Source organism: Liolophura sinensis, chromosome 8 (genome assembly GCF_032854445.1).
Source record: "Liolophura sinensis isolate JHLJ2023 chromosome 8, CUHK_Ljap_v2, whole genome shotgun sequence".
Lineage (NCBI taxonomy): Eukaryota > Metazoa > Mollusca > Polyplacophora > Chitonida > Chitonidae > Liolophura > Liolophura sinensis.
The window spans coordinates 54,083,150-54,100,582 of NC_088302.1; the positions used below are offsets into that span (position 1 = coordinate 54,083,150).

The 17,433-nt window shown below is 40.8% G+C and overlaps 1 protein-coding gene across 3 annotated transcripts in view; it reads left to right on the forward strand.

The window, feature by feature from the left end:
• The first annotated feature begins 948 nt into the window (after window positions 1-948).
• The window catches only part of LOC135472280 (inverted formin-2-like), a 42,416-nt gene continuing 25,931 nt past the window's right edge, over window positions 949-17,433 (forward strand). The window contains exon 1 of one of the 3 annotated variants that reach the window (XM_064751713.1): window positions 949-1,171. In XM_064751713.1, the coding sequence (XP_064607783.1) occupies window positions 1,019-1,171 (153 nt within the window). In that variant the 5' untranslated portion in view covers window positions 949-1,018. Of the gene's footprint in view, window positions 1,172-8,394; window positions 8,563-14,443; window positions 14,738-17,433 lie in introns of those variants that run through there. The other 2 variants (XM_064751716.1, XM_064751714.1) reach the window with 2 other exon arrangements.

Below are 17,433 nucleotides of genomic sequence, written 5' to 3' on the forward strand. Positions count from 1 at the left end.
AAAGAGAGACCCTAAATAATGCATTTCCAATCATATCAAATCGGCTAACCGAAGAGGTACGTAGGCTATAAAAACATAAATAAATCTCAAATACGTGCTATGATTTCCTCTCTTCGTGCAACATATGAGTAAACTCAACAACCGGGCAAGGTACCTGGAAAACTAAATAGTAATGAGCAGTACTAAATTAGGTACAGGGTTTGATTGAAGCTGATGCTTAGCATAAGAGGGTAGGTCACATGGCAATCAGATTCCCCCTATATATATTTACGATAAGACTAAATGGTATACATCGGATAATGAGATAGCAATGTGAATTATGACCTCCAAAGCCTTTTCATGTCAGTTAGTTTGTTCAATTTGTTGGTAGTATTTTTTTTTTTTGGTTATTGTGCAAGAATCGCCGTCCATTACGCGCTGATTATATGTTGTAACAGTGACCTTAAGGTCCTATCCTAACCTTGATAATCCGATCACCTTTTCAACTCAGCTTGTCGGGATTAAACTAACCCTGTCTGCCAAGCTTTCAATCGCCTTTAATGATGTAAGCTTTAATCTGTTGTACCACCGGTCCCTGGCCGGTCGGCTCCGGTGACCTTACAGCCACGTGAACTGAACAGAGCAGCTCAGCTGTAATATGCATACTGTATTCATACATGTCCATAGGGAGAAATGTCCCCGCTAATACTGCACAACCAGATGTAATGAAAGTGTGAAATGCACACAATTAATAACAATAGTTAACAGCTGTGAGGTCTGTACTGTTGGTGCCACCGCACGGCAGACAGGCTGTTGGTCGTTTGTACAGATCAACCCACACACCACAAGTCCGAACATAGGACATATAGGAGAAATAAGCTGAACCCCGCCACAAAGCAAACTTACAGCGAAAGAGACGGATCCGGAAAAGTTTAAACTGCTGATGTAATTATGCACAGGTTGCCGAAGTAAGTAGTTCAAGTGGAAGTACTAATAGCAGGACTTGCATAGTACAAATCTAACCGCCGAAGTGTCTGAAATGGTGGCGCTAATATTCTGTTTAATCACACTACTGATGTGTGTAGGGATGGGATACCTATGTCCAGAAAACGACAGCCCACGGCAAGTAGTTATTGTTGTCGTCGTCGTCGTCTTCGTAAGTGGTACAGCAATTCTCACTGGCTCAAAAACGGTAAGTGGTATAGCTGGTGTCTGACAAAACCGTTATTGTGTTTCGCTTATGTTTTTGTTATACTCACGAACACACGAACAAACACGCATTATAAACTGTTCAAACAGAGCTTTGCGCATAGTGTACAGTTTATAGTTTCCCAACAAGTCTGCTCAGATGTTACACAAGAGATATCTTCAGCTGGCTTGAGGGAAAGCAATACTAAATGGAAAAGCCACCTGAAAAGGATTCCAAGTCTAAGGCAAGTAGCTTAATGGTAACTTAACTGGCATGACCTTTAAAGGACAGGAACGTCTTGGATCTAGCCCATGTATACTTGTATAATCCAGGTGATAATTAGGTTTATAATTTCCAACAAGCTGTTCAATCATACCAAAGATCTCTTTCCAAGGCATGTACTTTGCTGGATTCTGTCATCTAACAACGTCACAAACACCGTATTGTAGCTTGCATAAAATGTAGTATTTTGTCATTTTGTAATATACTGTAAAGCCAAGTATACATGCATGAGTAATTTCTATATATCTTCTTGTGTACAATTTCGTTCATTTTATTGCTCTGAATACTGCTCAAGCATGACACATTTAGGACGGACAACCAATTGTTTGAAAAGATTGTAAGATTCAGTAGTATTGTAAGGACTGGATTTAATTCGTGTACAGTGTCCATTTGTGGCCTAAATGACACGCGCGGTTCTTCGCCGCTCTTCGGATCGCAGCAGAGATGGTCGACTGTAAGCTTAGGGGGCCTACCCTGTAATGAATTTTCATTTGTCACGAATTCGACAAGATAGTGTGTGGACGAAAAATAAGTATATACTCATCACATGGTGTGATTTAAAATCAAACGTGACACTGAATTCGCAGAAACCTTCAAACCAAACTATGCAGTTCGAATTACATGAAACCCCAGGTAGAATCGACATAGTAGACGGGTTGCCTTGAAATTTGAATGGAACAAGAAACTTTGTACCTGGCTCGATTGTACACGAATATATTTTATGTCGTTGTGCAGGTTTCGTGCTCTTTACGTTTATGTTTCAGTTCGGTCTTACTTTTGTATATAATATTTTTTGTTGTGTGTGTGTGTGTGTGTGTGTGTGTGTGTGTGTGTGTGTGTGTGTGTGTGTGTTTGTGAGTCTGTGTGTGTTTGTTTGTTTTCTTTTTCTTGTGTTTTTATTCGGGATGATTTTACTTAGATACATAGTCATGTTACCTCATGTTTGCCACATTTCCGCGAGAGGTGAAAGAGAAGAAACTGGCCATCACTGTCTTCTATACTCTATAAAGGGTTGTGCTGCTATCTTGGCTCGCAATATATCACTGACAGCACAAGCAAATTTTGTGAAGAAATCATGCGCAACGCGACGATTACGGGGGCGCCAGTGAAATCAGGAGAAACAAAAGCTCTGTCTCAACCTGCATAACCAGATACGCTCAGTGATGGTGCGAAAGAGGACGCTTAATTAAGCTGGGTGGGTTAGATCTGAGATTGGTTGACCATGTTCCCAGCCTGGCTTCCATATTAACCGCCCTGAATCGTTACGTTCAATAACCTGGGACTCAAGTGTTACCGACAAATCCACTCGGAGAGAACCTCACAAATCGCCATTTTCGAATGAGGTTCATACATCTGAGATCATCTTTTTTCCTCACAGTAGTTATTTCTAAATCTTTCTGGTCATTATCAAAACACAAAAAATTAAAGTTGATAGTCATAGTCCTTTCTGTGGTGTAGGTCAATCAAAACTTTCCACTAAATGGCAATTAGCGAAATTTGACATGGAGTAAATGCACCGGGTATATTTGTGTTCATTGTAATGTTACTTTCTTTTCATTAATGAAAAAATATGTTGTATGAAGTCAGAAATAATATAGGATTGAAGGAAGCATGTTTATTTATTTAATTGGTGTTTTACGCCGTACTCAAGTTTATTTAACTCACACGACGGTTTCCAGAATTGTGGTGGGAGGAAACCTAAGACCATCCGCAGGTTGTTGGAAGACCTTCCCACGGAAACATGTTTTTGTAGCGTTTTCATGTTACCGACAGAATACTTGAAAAGACTGAGTTTCAATTTAGTCAGTTGAAGGGTACAAATCTGCCTTTCTGAGCGTAAAGCTGGGAAGATTGAAACAGATCTCATGCAGATCTATTGATATACATATTGACTCTAACGGACAACTGAAATGCTCAATGATGAACGCTGAATGCTGATTACAGTTCAGCGTGAGGACTTCGGTGGTGAGGCTAAGCCTAAACAAGCCTGCGTACGTTGCACAGGTTTCAAAGGTCCAGGATGTTTTTGTGATGGCAGTCCATGTTGTAAGGCGAGTAAAGAGCAGCGCATGCGCTGTAAGGAGTATGAATGCCTCCAAAGAGATCTCAAGAGGCGCTCGAGTAATGTCCATCCTTGGCCATCGGAAGTAATAATGCTCTAATCGTCTCCAGTGCGAGGATGTCACTTTCTCATGTGCAACATTCTAGCTAAACTCACAAGATAACGGCGAGGTTACCTTTCGCCTAGGTGAAAACCTCTTAAATATACCGATCTTCTTTCAGTAACTGGGCTCACGTTCATACCATACTTCAAGGGCTTTCAAAAGTGTAATATTTCCGTGAAATAGTTTTCAGAACAAAGCAAAACAGCAGGCAGCCACACAGAGAGAAACAAGCAAACAAACCGATCAGGAAATGAAAGCGCAACCATGGCAGAGAAAAAAGAATCGTAACTTTGTGCCCATTCATTGTGAACCATTTCAAACAAAACTAGATTTCAGGCAGTTAGATATGCCAGACCAGCTATGCTTGGGGGTACATTGTGACAAAACTGTCGTTTGCTGGGGCAGTATGGTACAATGCCATCTTCTACGATTTATCCACATCCCTCCACGTTAGAGACCCGGGTAGGTGACAGCTGAGCCCTCGGATATAGTCACATTACCCGTATATCAAATGTAGCACTAGCATACATAAATGTATATAAATCGATCGGTTTTTGTTTGCATTTAAAAGGTCGCTCGCTCACATGAAGTGTGTATTTGTCCTCTCCTGCTGAACCTTATGGCGAAAGAAAAGGTCTCGTTCGACAAAATATTTTCACACAAACTGTCAAGCAGACACAAACAAAATCAGTATACAGGGCATTAGGAAAAAGTGTTGCGCAGAGCAAGCTGCTCATGCTAAACCAAACTGCAAATAATTCCCATGTCCTGATATCTCGTTTTGCTATGAGGGCAACCATTTAAATAGCAATACTGATTAACGTATTGTTACTTCATGCTCTTATAATTTATGCGGAAAGTCTAAAGTAAAACAACAAAAACGTTTGATAAGTTATTTGGTTTTCTTTATTTGTGGGTTCAAGTTTAACTTACTCAGAGGTCGTACGTCGGAAGACCTGTGTGCAACCCAGTGATGACTCTGTCCCGTTTCCACCCACCCTTATGCTAGACGCTCTCGTATAAGTGAAGTATTCGTGAGTACGGCGTATAAAACACCAATCAATTAAATAAATTATCTGATCGGCGTTCCTGAGGAGTTTTTCACTCATATGATGGCGGCCAGGTTTGTGGGCAGCGGAAATGGACGTGTCCGCAGTATAAAACTACCATCCATCGGCAAGCTGACCAGCAAGGGCTGGATTCAGTCATGTGATCACATTGGTCAGCGTTCAGTCGGTTGTGACAAACGAAAAAGTTAGAAAAGGTTAACGATGAACTTGTGACAATCGAAGTCGTTTGATATATAACGCGTATGTATTCACTGTCTCCATTGTTTGTATACAGGACAACATAAGCTTGTAACAAACGCGACCCCACAGGGGTGGGGGTGGGGGAGCCGTGGGGCGCATTTTATACATGTTATCCATGCATTATCTTTATTATTAGAAACAACTATATGCTTGGTATGGTCGCAGCTATTTGATACACACTAATAACACATTAACTGTAACGCGGCTGTAACAATTACAACCGAGATATTTAATCTACCGTGCGTGTGTATGTTAGACCAAGACCGCTTGAACCATAAGGTTGTTATAGTCTCTACCTCCCTACAGGTGCTTTTTTGTTTGTGGTGCCCAGACATTGTCTTCACTGTTTACACAAGTAGACTGTAAGTCGTTTGCTGTCTTTTATTACGTTACGTCTCTCATTTAACAAACTTTCTGCTGTGCACCCCATTGTTTTCCACATGATGGCCGAAAAGACAGAGTAAACAAAGGGCTTTGTACAGTTTAACGATCTCTGAATATAGTTTAGTAAATTCGTCAGTGAAATCTCCCACCACTGACGCTCAGGTTTTAATTCAAGTGCCCAAGGCGCTGTTTATACATGCTACATGACAATTTACGGCAAAAGCAATTTCTCTTTGTCTACGTAGCGGAGAAAATCATCAGCCTAAGAGAGGAACTACAGTAAGGATATAATTTAATATAAGACAATAAATACAATACTGGTGATGTCATCTTTATCAAAGATCAGCTGTGGTTTACTGAAGAGCAAGACAATGAGTTTAACGTGCTTAAGAATCATCTAATTAAAAAAAATGATGATTCTTTATCTAGTCAGTGTTGGCTATTTTAGCACGGTAGAGTTGCAATTTCAGAACGAAGCTCCACAAGTGTAGTAAATGAACATAAACGGCTGTAATTCATGACATCGTCAGTCCGACGGTGAAATTGGTTTATCAATACACCGCATACTTTATCTAGTCAGTGTTGGCTATTTTAGCACGGTAGAGTTGCAATTTCAGAACGAAGCTCCACAAGTGTAGTAAATGAACATAAACGGCTGTAATTCAAGACATCGTCAATCCGACGGTGAAATTGGTTTATCAATACACCGCATACTTTATTTATTCTTCTAAACATAATTTCGATCACATGACCGTTAACAGGTTGTTGAACACGGGACAGAGTGGATACCATAACACCTATGCCAAGTGGCTTGCGCACCTATGTACATAAAACTATTATCGAGTCAGTGGAGTCAGATTCAATCTCTTGACCTAGTGTCTATGAAGAAAGCAAAATGTTCTCTGACCAGTCCTTGAAAACCGTGCGAGGTCATGTGCGCGTCTCTTATATTTGTATTAAACTTTATGCTCTGATATCTACAGGACTGGATTTAGCCTCAGAGCATCTAAACCAAGCGATAATAACTGAACCATGCAGACCTTTCAAAACGTCACGCAATGTGGTACCACGGAAAACGAGAAAATCCCATTACCTGTAGAGGTAACTAACGTTACATGACCTGAATGGCTTAAAGGTATTGCCATTCCAAGAAATCACAAAGCGCGAAGGCTTTATTTTAACGATTCCTGATTTTGCATGATTTTGATGCACGTGTGAAACATTAATATATAATATGGTTAATTACTTCTGTCCCTGTTTTACTTCCTATGCACTCCCCATCCATCTTCTCTTATGTAATGTAAGGTGTATAATGCCCCCTATAATGAAACCATCTTACAATAATAACACTTAATCACTGGTACTTTTCTCCAGTTCTAACACGTGAGAAATGGCTCGATTGTACATAGATTTGTTATCCTTAGGACTTGCAATGGTGGGCTGTCAAGATCACCCCACTCGAATGGCCTAACATGTGCATAAATTATCCCCCTTTACCTGTTTCACTCCAGCTTGGGAACATATGTTTTTCCGTTAGACATTTAATTCATATGACTGCATGAAACAGTGTCACTGGTTGGTCATGTAGATTTGCTCACATAATCCGTACGGGCCTATTCATAGGCACAAAGTAAGTGTCACACGAGGACAAGTAAAATGAAAGTGGGTGGAACATCACAAACAAAACCTGAAGAAAAAGAAATATGAAAAACACCCCCAACCGGTTTGGAGCGATAAAAAATCTTCTCAAAATAAACAGTTTGCCACGTTCCCCTTTCTTAGACTGGTGACAACCACAGAAGGAGAGCTTCATATTTTTAGCGTGGGACTACCACGCGTTAAGACTTTATACACAGCCTGTATTTAGCGCTGTATAACTGCTGTACCCGGCACAACACGGTCCCGAGGCTCTGCAGTTGTCCGAGGAATGTGGCTATATTTAACACGGTTCAATGTGTAGCAATGTGTAGTCGTTATAGTGTCTGATGTGTTTAAACCACTGGTGATGATAGGCTATTTCACGATACGTAGACCTAACCACACAGATCAATTCCCGACTGTATTAACACACACCAGTATTTGTCTGTGCAGCATCATAGCATCTACGCTATAATAACCTTAAATTCCGATGCTGGGTATATGATTGATATGGGCGGTGTTAGACACTGCGGTGTGCCTAAGTTCCATGGATCTGTTAAATATTAACTGTATATTTTGTCAGCCAGTATATCCACAAAGACATTTGTCTCTGCCATTATTTATTTATACTGTACAAGACTGTTAACTTATGTTCCTTGAAGGTTGTTGTCGATGTGCGAAAGGGCGGTGCTGAGTAAACCCGGAAAATGACAGTCGCGTGGTCTGAGAGGAAATAGAAAACAGAACTGAGAACGAGATGCATTACAAAATGCAGTCACGCTGAAGCTATACAGGTCGACTCATAGTGGGAAATGATACCAGATTATAGGCATACACAAGGATGTATTTTACTTTTATTTCTTTGTGTGAGATAAATGTTATCAATGTGAATGAATAAATCGAATGAATGTGACTTAATACAGCGTGTCTAGCGGGGTATTAGCCGGGTGGTGCAAACATATTTAAACCAGGACACAGTATTTAAGTATTAATATGACGTACAGATTTGCTTGTACATGAATAAATACAGCTAGACGTACATATGAAACACCTTACGTGTAGGCACAATTCATAGTATCAAGTTAATTCGAAGTGTTATTTACATATCCATTATAGCTCGGTACAAGCATTTTTTTGTCTTCCGTATTAGTTTTTCCAGAACATGCCTAAGCCGATAATTGCCTGTGACAGTTTATATTCCCAGTTTTAAACGTAGTGAACCACAATTTGCATGCACCTGCGTTTATATTCCACTTCTATGTTATTTTTTCTGTCGAAATCCTACCTTTAGTATATTGTTAGCGTGGCTAGAGCCATGCGCAATCAAAAACTGTTACTGAGGCGCTATTACGGTGAGTAATTAATGACGTTGTAATACCGGTCCGCGTGCCGACGGGTCACGTGATCACCCAGACTGGCCAACGGTGTCGTCCGGGGGCAGGTGGAGGAATAGACCAGCACGTCAAAACAATGAAGGGTGAAAACGAGGATGTCACAGGTATGCAGAAGTTCAGATGACAAGAGGTGAGGTAAACAAAGTGGTGTGTGAGCCGAGCAAAGCTTGTGACGTTGTGGATAGGTACACAGGGACTGGGCTTCTAACTAGTGAACAAAGGTAAGCGGTAATATTAACATCCTCGTAATGCAACAGTAGTTCGGTTAGAGCTCCCACAAGCTTTCAAAAAGTTCAGCTCTTTGCCAGTGCCATGGTATAAAAGAGACCAGTATTGTGACGGTACGGATTGTTATACATTGTGTTGATAGAGAGTGTTTTCACACATTGTCCATACGTCCATAAAGGTAACCTACTAAGATATATTATTAGGCCCAAGTCTGTGTTCACAGGGTATGACGATCTGTCTGCTTTCTGTCTTACCATAGCATACTCCTGAACACTCCCAGAAGATTAAATATGTTGGGTTGTCAGAGTCCTAAGAAAGTAAGATTTATCAGAATATTGTAATACTCGGATATCCTCACTGATGGGCTGACACAGTGACTGGCAGTGGTCATCCGAGGGAGGCTTGTCTTGTCAGGGTAAATGTCAAGTATGATATAGACGTCTTTTAGAGGCAATAGATCTTCTGTGCCTAATGATCTAGGACAAGATCTCATGTATCCATAAGGATAGTCGCCTAAATACATACCGCACCACATGGCCTGTATAATGTTTGTCGCATATGCTTCTGTGATATCAGTGTCTGGGTGTTCATCAGGTGAATATGTGACAGGGGCTGACAAATACCATATATAACACACGATTTTCTTATAAACGCAATTGCCAGCTTTCCAACCTGAATGACAACGTGACATATAGGGTCTATACCGATAAATGAAAGACTAATCCCCTGGATATGTAAGATATCTTTGACCTTTAGCCTGTCTTGATAGTTGTTATAAATACCCTTTCTAGTTTGTAGGGACTATTCGCTATTTCAGAGAACTTCATGTAAGGCGAAATTGCGAATTGTAGTTCACATTTAAGAACTACGGCACACGTTAATTGACAATGGGCGTATCCAGATCGCTGCACTTGTGTTGATCCACCACGAGAGCGAGGTTTCGAATGGCAAAGTGCAACACGACATCACTGTTCACGAACAAAATTTTTACTGCCCATTTCTCCAGGATTGAAACGGAGTGTAATGAGGACGGAAATAAAATAAAGCGCCCCCTGTGCTCTATTTGCACATACACATTCGTATCAGCTGACATGAGAACACTGCACTCGGGTTACACACTTAAGTGGATTCGAATACAGCCAATATGTATGCCAAATTAGATCACCGTTATTTCTGTGTTACGTGTGGCAATCGTGATGTCTAAAAATGATTTAATATAACTTCTATATTATGTAATGTGTATTCTGCCTCGCTGTCAGCTGTGGGCCGTGTGCTAATAAACATGTTAGAGGAGAAGAAAATTTAAATATCAATCAAACACGTCGTACGTTGGAAGGTCTGCAGCAACCTGCAGATGGTCGTGGGTTTCCCCCGGGCTCAGCCCGGTTTCCACCCACTCTAATGCTGGCCGCCGTCGTATAAATGAAATATTCTTGAGTACGGAGTAAAGCACCAATCAAATAAATAAATAAAGATGCAGGACGCGATGGGCTCAGCGATTTATGCCATCTTTGCCGTTTTCAGGCTTTACGTGTATGGCGAGGAAAAAGCGCAAAATTATGCAACAGGCACCACCAGATAGAAAAAAATGTCCTCTTTTCAGCCTATGATTTCATTTTTTAAAGTTTTCTTCTCCTTTAGATAGAGAGGACATTTTAAACAACATCGAGTGTCACCGCTAAATCCCGAGTTAGTGGTATCGGGTTACACAACAAACACCGCTATGGTGGTGTCAAACCCTTAATCAATATATATGAGTCATGCCTGGATATCTAAAATCCTTGCCTACCCACTGTGTTATCGTATCGGATGTTATCGTATCGCATGGGTGCTTTATCGTACTTCAATGGTATATGCTACGTGGCTGTATGAATATAGTGGGATAGATGGGAAATCCTGGGATTTCGATATATACGTGCGATATACGTCGGTATGCATATTATCCATGGGAAATATATTTCCATTTAAAGAAAACAGTATATAAGTTATTGGGTCAGCGCCAAACCCACGAGCCGTGTCCTGGGTGGGTTATATTTAGGACCTCGTAAACGAGGACAGAAGCTTTATGTTACACAGTATACGGCGCTGTAGGCAGTTTTCCTGTTTCCTCTGAATTAATGAGGGGGTAAGTAAATGAGTGAAAGAACTGATACGGTTTCATGCCACATCGGCAAGCCGAATAAGGCGTATTTCTACCAGCAACATAAGTGCAAATTGATTAAATATTTATATATCTCTGGTTGTGTATGTCCCACCTATCATACAAAATGTATTCCGTACACTTTATAAGAAACAGAATTCCCAGGCACGGCAGATGTTTTCTGGACGATCGAGTTCATGTTTATTTTCAAAACAAAACAATTCTCACTGATGAATGTTTACATTGTGTGACGTACATTCCCTGTTTCCAAAGTATTGTTGATAGATAAGGTGTTCAGTGGGTTTGTGGGTTTGTTACGTATGAGCCATTGTTAGGCAAATGGGAAAGTGTAAGAAACAATTTGTATTATAAAGCACCAAACCGGTTGTGAAGTGTCATAAACCTGTCAGAAATCAACGTTTTTCTACTGTTGTCTTTGTGTTTTTATGTGTTTAATCCATAAATTACGAAATTCTGGCCTATCGGATTTTTTCAATGTTAGGCAGATTAACTATGAAGAAAATGTAGTGTCAGTCAGGCGCCATTTACGTCAGCGATGTAGGCATACAGCTTGTGTCAAGTATGTTATACGTTCAGTAATAACTGTCCGGTTAATTTCATTGACCTGTTTCTATATGCGCGTATCTTAAACGGTATATAGATACTTTAAAAGGTCGAAATGGTTTTGCTGGACAGTTTACCTACGAGTATAGGAATATCAAACATATAAACTTCATGGGGCATATGTGCATGTAGAACATGTACCAGTGTGTTCTTTTCTCAGTGTGTCTGCAACACATTCACGTGAGCGCTTACTTAAAGGAACATCACAAAGTGCAGACTAGACAGAGTTGCTTGTCGGTACCGTTAGGTATGATTTGGCTCACCGATTATCCCTTACTATTGAACTATGGAGATAAACACTGTTTATAACTTTAACCCATAACATATTAGGGTGTGTTGATATGTGGACTGATTGTCACACAATTCAGTACGTATGTAAGTGTAAATCATTTACCATCAAAAACCTAGAAAGCTGACACCACCCTCTGTCAGTTTCACCCACTGACATGATCAGTTTCACCTACTGACATGGTCAGCTTCACTCACTGACATGATCAGTTTCACCCACTGACATGATCAGCTTCACCCACTGACATGATCAGTTTCACCCACTGACATGATCAGCTTCACCCATTGACATGATCAGTTTCACCCACTGACATGATCAGCTTTACCCACTGACATGATCAGTTTCTCCCACTGAAATGATCAGTTTCACCCACTGACACGATCAGTTTCACCCACTGAAATGATCAGCTTCACCCTATGACATGATCAGCTTCACCCACTGACATGATCAGCTTCACCCACTGACATGATCAGTTTCACCCACTGAAATGATCAGCTTCACCCTATGACATGATCAGCTTCACCCACTGAAATGATCAGCTTCACCCTATGACATGATCAGCTTCACCCACTGACATGATCAGTTTCACCCACTGACATGATCAGCTTCACCCACTGACATGATCAGTTTCACCCACTGACATGATCAGTTTCACCCACTAGCACGATCAGTTTCAACCACTGAAATGATCAGCTTCAACCTATGACATGATCAGCTTCACCCACTGACATGATCAGTTTCACCCACTGACATGATCAGTGAAGAAACATAACAATTATGGCCATTAAACAGCTACTACAGTTTGCCGAATGCAAGGCTGTAACCAAAGTAATCGGACTAAATAAACACGCCAGTGGATTTAAAATTGTCTGCCTGAGAAACAATTAAAGGATATTACCCATCCACAGTTTTAGTGACCATGAAATATGCTTAGTTAGAAATCGAATACATGTTTGATATATGGACCTAATACATATTTAAATAATTCGGTGCATGCATGGTCGGCTTGGTGTCAGTACTCTGTATTCTGTGTCTACCTGGGCCGTGTCTTTGGCATTGTCTGCGGCATATATAGATAGGTGTATCCTGAGTGGGCCTACTAGCGGACCTGATATCAGTACTTTTCATATCTTGACTGCATGGGCGGGAGGTCAGGTCTTTGATACGGCCTTCCTTATCGGTAATGACATAATCCCGTCAGCCAGCGCAGACACGGTCGTTTTCAAGTTGTCAGTAGTAGAGCATCCGCGCCGGGAGCGGTAGATCCAGCGGGTCAATCCTACGTCGAGTCACACCCGAGACCTTAAAAGAGGAGGTTGTAACTTCCCGGCTTGACCCTTCAGTATGAAGGGGGTTGTGCCAACTGGCTGATCTGCATCAGTATAATGGCTCGGGCATGGTAGCCTACTTGCCTTCGGTAAGGCGTCCCAGTGAAGCAGCACTAGATCAAAGAGCGGTGGAAATCTGTCCTGCAACAAGGAGGTGCATTACATGCACTCTAAGGATTCCCTTGTCGTCATATGATTGAAAAATTGTTAAGTACGACGTTAAACCTCAAGCACTCACTCGCTCAATCAAGTTGTCTGAAATAATACTGAAATCTACGTTACAGTCCCAAGTAAAGGAAGGATACAGGGTCACACCCTTCCATTAGATGATGAATATTATGAAATATTGAATTTAAATTAGAGTAGAAAAGTGAATAGGGCTAAATTCTAAGACGTTTGAGACAAGCAAGTAGTACCCTCTACACATGCACCAGCAGAGATGAGCAGTATAAACCACTTATATTGGCGTCACACATTTCGTTTGTACTGCGAATATGCATTTATATGTGTATAACCTCTACGCGCATGCATTACATTTAGTATAAAGGCTAGGTTACAGGATGTAATTTGACATCTAAGTTGCAGATAGTCCATGGTACTCACATCCTGATAGGTCAGATGGTTTATTAGGACGATGCGGTTACAGTAATATTGTTCATTTATTGTGATACTGAGTGTTGCACATCCGTCTGTCAGCCTGGGAGCTTTATGGCTGGAATATTGAGTCGTAATGCATAACAAATGTATGTTTTGTGCATAATGTGCATATAAATTGTTTACATAAATACGATATATGCACTTATTTTGCATCTATACATGATTACATGTCACTTGCACTTTTCCTTACGGCAGGTATTTGTTGGTGAATTGGCTAAAAAAAGATAATTTGTCATTTCCTGTCCATTTTCAGTAGTGTGTGCCAAATAATTTCATTTAAACTACACTGGTTATAGATTCGCTGCTAATGGTATCACTACAAGAGTAAGAGCGCCTGCAGCCAGAGGGGCCACTGAGCATCTTTTCTGGTAACGGTTTGTATAACTGTTCCTGTAAGCTTATGTGGGTTTGTTGAATATAGCGGTCTGGGCTATTGACATTGTACAAATGCCTGATGTAAACCTACTATCCATATCTCTGCACCCTCTGCGGACAGATCACATATCCAATGAGACATTAGTGATGGCCAGACATCAACGGTGTATGTACGTTCGTCCCGCTTGGGGGCGGTAGGTTAAAACATATTAGTCAGTTCTGATTGTACGTTACGTAGGTCATAAGGACGGGTACTCGTTTAACGATAGTTCGATTGGAAACACAAACATGCTTATCTTGTAATTTCAGACTATTGTCCACAGGCCACTGTCATTTCTCTAATCATCCATAGTAAACCACCCCTGCTGAATTATCTCGATGGGCCCGGGGTAAAACATTAGCCAAATTGTTTTCCACTCGCATTATACCCACTTCATGGCCTACATTCACATCCGATTTGACAGAGGCCATATTTACAATGCGCGGTATTTAATACACAAGAGCTCTCCATGCTCAGTCATATAACGGTGTGTAGGTATGTGATATTGTTATTTCATTGCCTCGCTCCGATATTCCAAACACTGCTCGGGATGAATCCTGTACACCACTGACCGCCAGTCTGACCTCCAGTCTGACCACAGGACTAAGCCACAGGCTCTACCCATCTATAGTTGACAAAGTCAGTCACTCCTGACAAACTTCATCATCATAGTGTCTGGCATCATCGCGAACTCAAGAAAATGGCGTGCGGTGGTGTAAGTTATTACCTTTTTACTTCCCAGTCCAGCTTGGCCAGCTTGACCAGCCTGGCAACACCAGGTTGCCATTCCTGTTCTGTATGGTTTATTGCTCGTGTATTGTCCAAATCGTCTCCCTTTCATAGTGGTGAATGATTTAATAGTGGTCCTTCTAGCCCAAAATAACTGACCGTTTATAACCAATGTTGGAAAGTTATGAAACAAGTCATGGTTAAGGTGAAGACAAAGTATAGGGTAGATGAGAAGTTTATAATTACCACCAACATGATCAATATATCTTGACTTGGGCTCTGGGTTCTCCGGACTAATGTGATGTATCTCAATAACTTCCAGCCATCTCTTTCTCTGAGTTGTTCATGATGTCAGCTTTTCTGCGGCTAGTAATGGCGACAGAAGTTTAGCAACAAGTACAGTTGTGTCTGCTTTGATATTAAGGAACGCCGAAATCATTTTCTGAGACATGATATTCTAGTATTGAATAAGAAGCAAAGATCATTTAGTGTTATCTCTGTTTTAGTCATCTAGATCCAGAAGAATTTAGTATCCAAACTCAATCGCTCTTAATGCTTGTCTCGGCTTGGATGACGCGGTTTTCACCAAGCATTCCGCTTCCTCCAACACGAAAATTGACCGCCATCCTATAAATGGAATACTCTTGAGCCTGGCTTTAAAGAAGAATCAAATAAATAAATAAACGAAGAAATAAATAAATAAATAGTAACTAAAACATATACATGGGGGAAATATTTAAAGGAGCTCTATATGTAAGATCAGAATCAGTTGTTCCAATTGCATCTATAAAGTCCGAAAGGGAAATTTGGGTAGTTAAAATTTATAGCCTTGGTCGAATTTGTTTTTCAACGGTTATATGATGTTGATAGTTCCTAGATAAAATTCATGTCGGGTATAAATAAGATCATACTTAGGGTGCTTGTCCAATATTGCAGTGAAATCATCAGCTCTGTGCAGTAGATTCATTGAACCGTAAACGGCTGTTCCGAAATGTCATGAGAAAGGTTGAATATTTGCGAAAAAACAGTGACCGGTCTATGGTGCGACATCAATGCGGCACATCCCTCTACAACTATCTCTTGTGTTTTAATTTATTTTTTATTTTAAAAACGATTTGAGGGTTTTGATTGGCAGTTTGGAGGCTCAACCATAAGAATTTTTAATATAAAAGAGTGTTTCGTTTTTATCTACATATTGCATATCTGTCAGTTGGCCGGTTACTCTTATTGTATGCCTGTCAGATGGCCGGTTACTATTCTCACATTGCAGATTTTTACAGTAATGATATAAAAAAAAAACAACTCCTAGAAACCAGTGTGGTATGTTGCATATTTCACGGACGAGTTGTGGGAATATTTTCTCAGTTTTAACCTTTAGTGTCTGAGGTAACCTTCTAGCCATCATTGCGTATTGCCTGTGTGTAAAAGTGGTGCACGAAGCTGTTAATCACTACCTCTGCATCTGCTAGGACATGCGCCGCTTGTACAGAGTTTATTCTGTCGTTTAACGAAGCGTCTTAATTTTGAAATGACCACAGAACTGCGTAGAAAAGGAAGCAGCGAAGCTTTCAGGTATAATTAGATACCTCATAATTGAGCAATATCTCAGTATAAGGTATTTATCATACACTGGGCTCTGATGTATGGTGGTGTCGTGAAAAGATTGCTTCGTGACATAGGCGTTATAAAAACATCTCTACAATATGCTTCTTCACCATCAAATCAATCGGATTTCCAAAAGCTAGTATCAGTGTAAAATCTGTCGCCATTTCTAAATCTAGTATGGATGTCAAATCTATCTATTCCTCTGTGTACTTGAATTCTTTCTGAAAATAGATTTTTTACAAATATATTTTATAACATTCGTATAGCGATGTCCGCGTAATGATGGCGTTAATGCGGCGTGGAATACGGTCTGTGATACAGGTGTTTCAATAGCCCGCCTTTTGGAATCACTGTAGCCCGGACCAGGATTTACGCTAGTATGACAGGACGACTTGCATTGGGTCCTGTGATAGACTAATATTAGGCTACAGTTGCTTCCATGTAGCCTAGACATCATTTAAGTCGGTCTGTATACCCACCTTGTTCTGTATGCACCTATGCCACACTAGGTGTTACATATCTAAGCGATAGGGACAACGTGAGAGTGACATCAAAGAAAGCGTCAAACGATTTTTTACACTGTCCGAGACTTTTTCACGTTACACTAAGGCTCGACGTATACGAGAGATGAATTAGACTCGGCTCAACTCAACTGATTGTTCGGAGTTCTCCCCAGTCACTGATGGAACATACGAACGGCATACACGTAACCAGCGAAGTACAACGCTAATACCATGGTGTCGACGTTCGGGCTGAACTCATTTGGATGTTAGGCCCCTGTACATAACGAGTTTACATTTACTTTCTGTGGGCAGTCATGTTAGCAACACTGACGACATGAGCATGTCACGCTTTGCATGTAGGTATGCTTGGACTCGGCAGGATACAGCTGTTCTGTGTCACCCTGGCGACGTCAACTCTGAGCCTGCCGCAGAGAGTGGGTTAATAGAGTTGACTGATAATTTCATGGCTGTTTACAAAATCTATTGACACACGTATACGTACAAATGTAATTAGTTAATAACTTAGCTAACTGCGTAAAGCGAATTGTTGCGGAAAATTTTAGCTGGCCGGTAT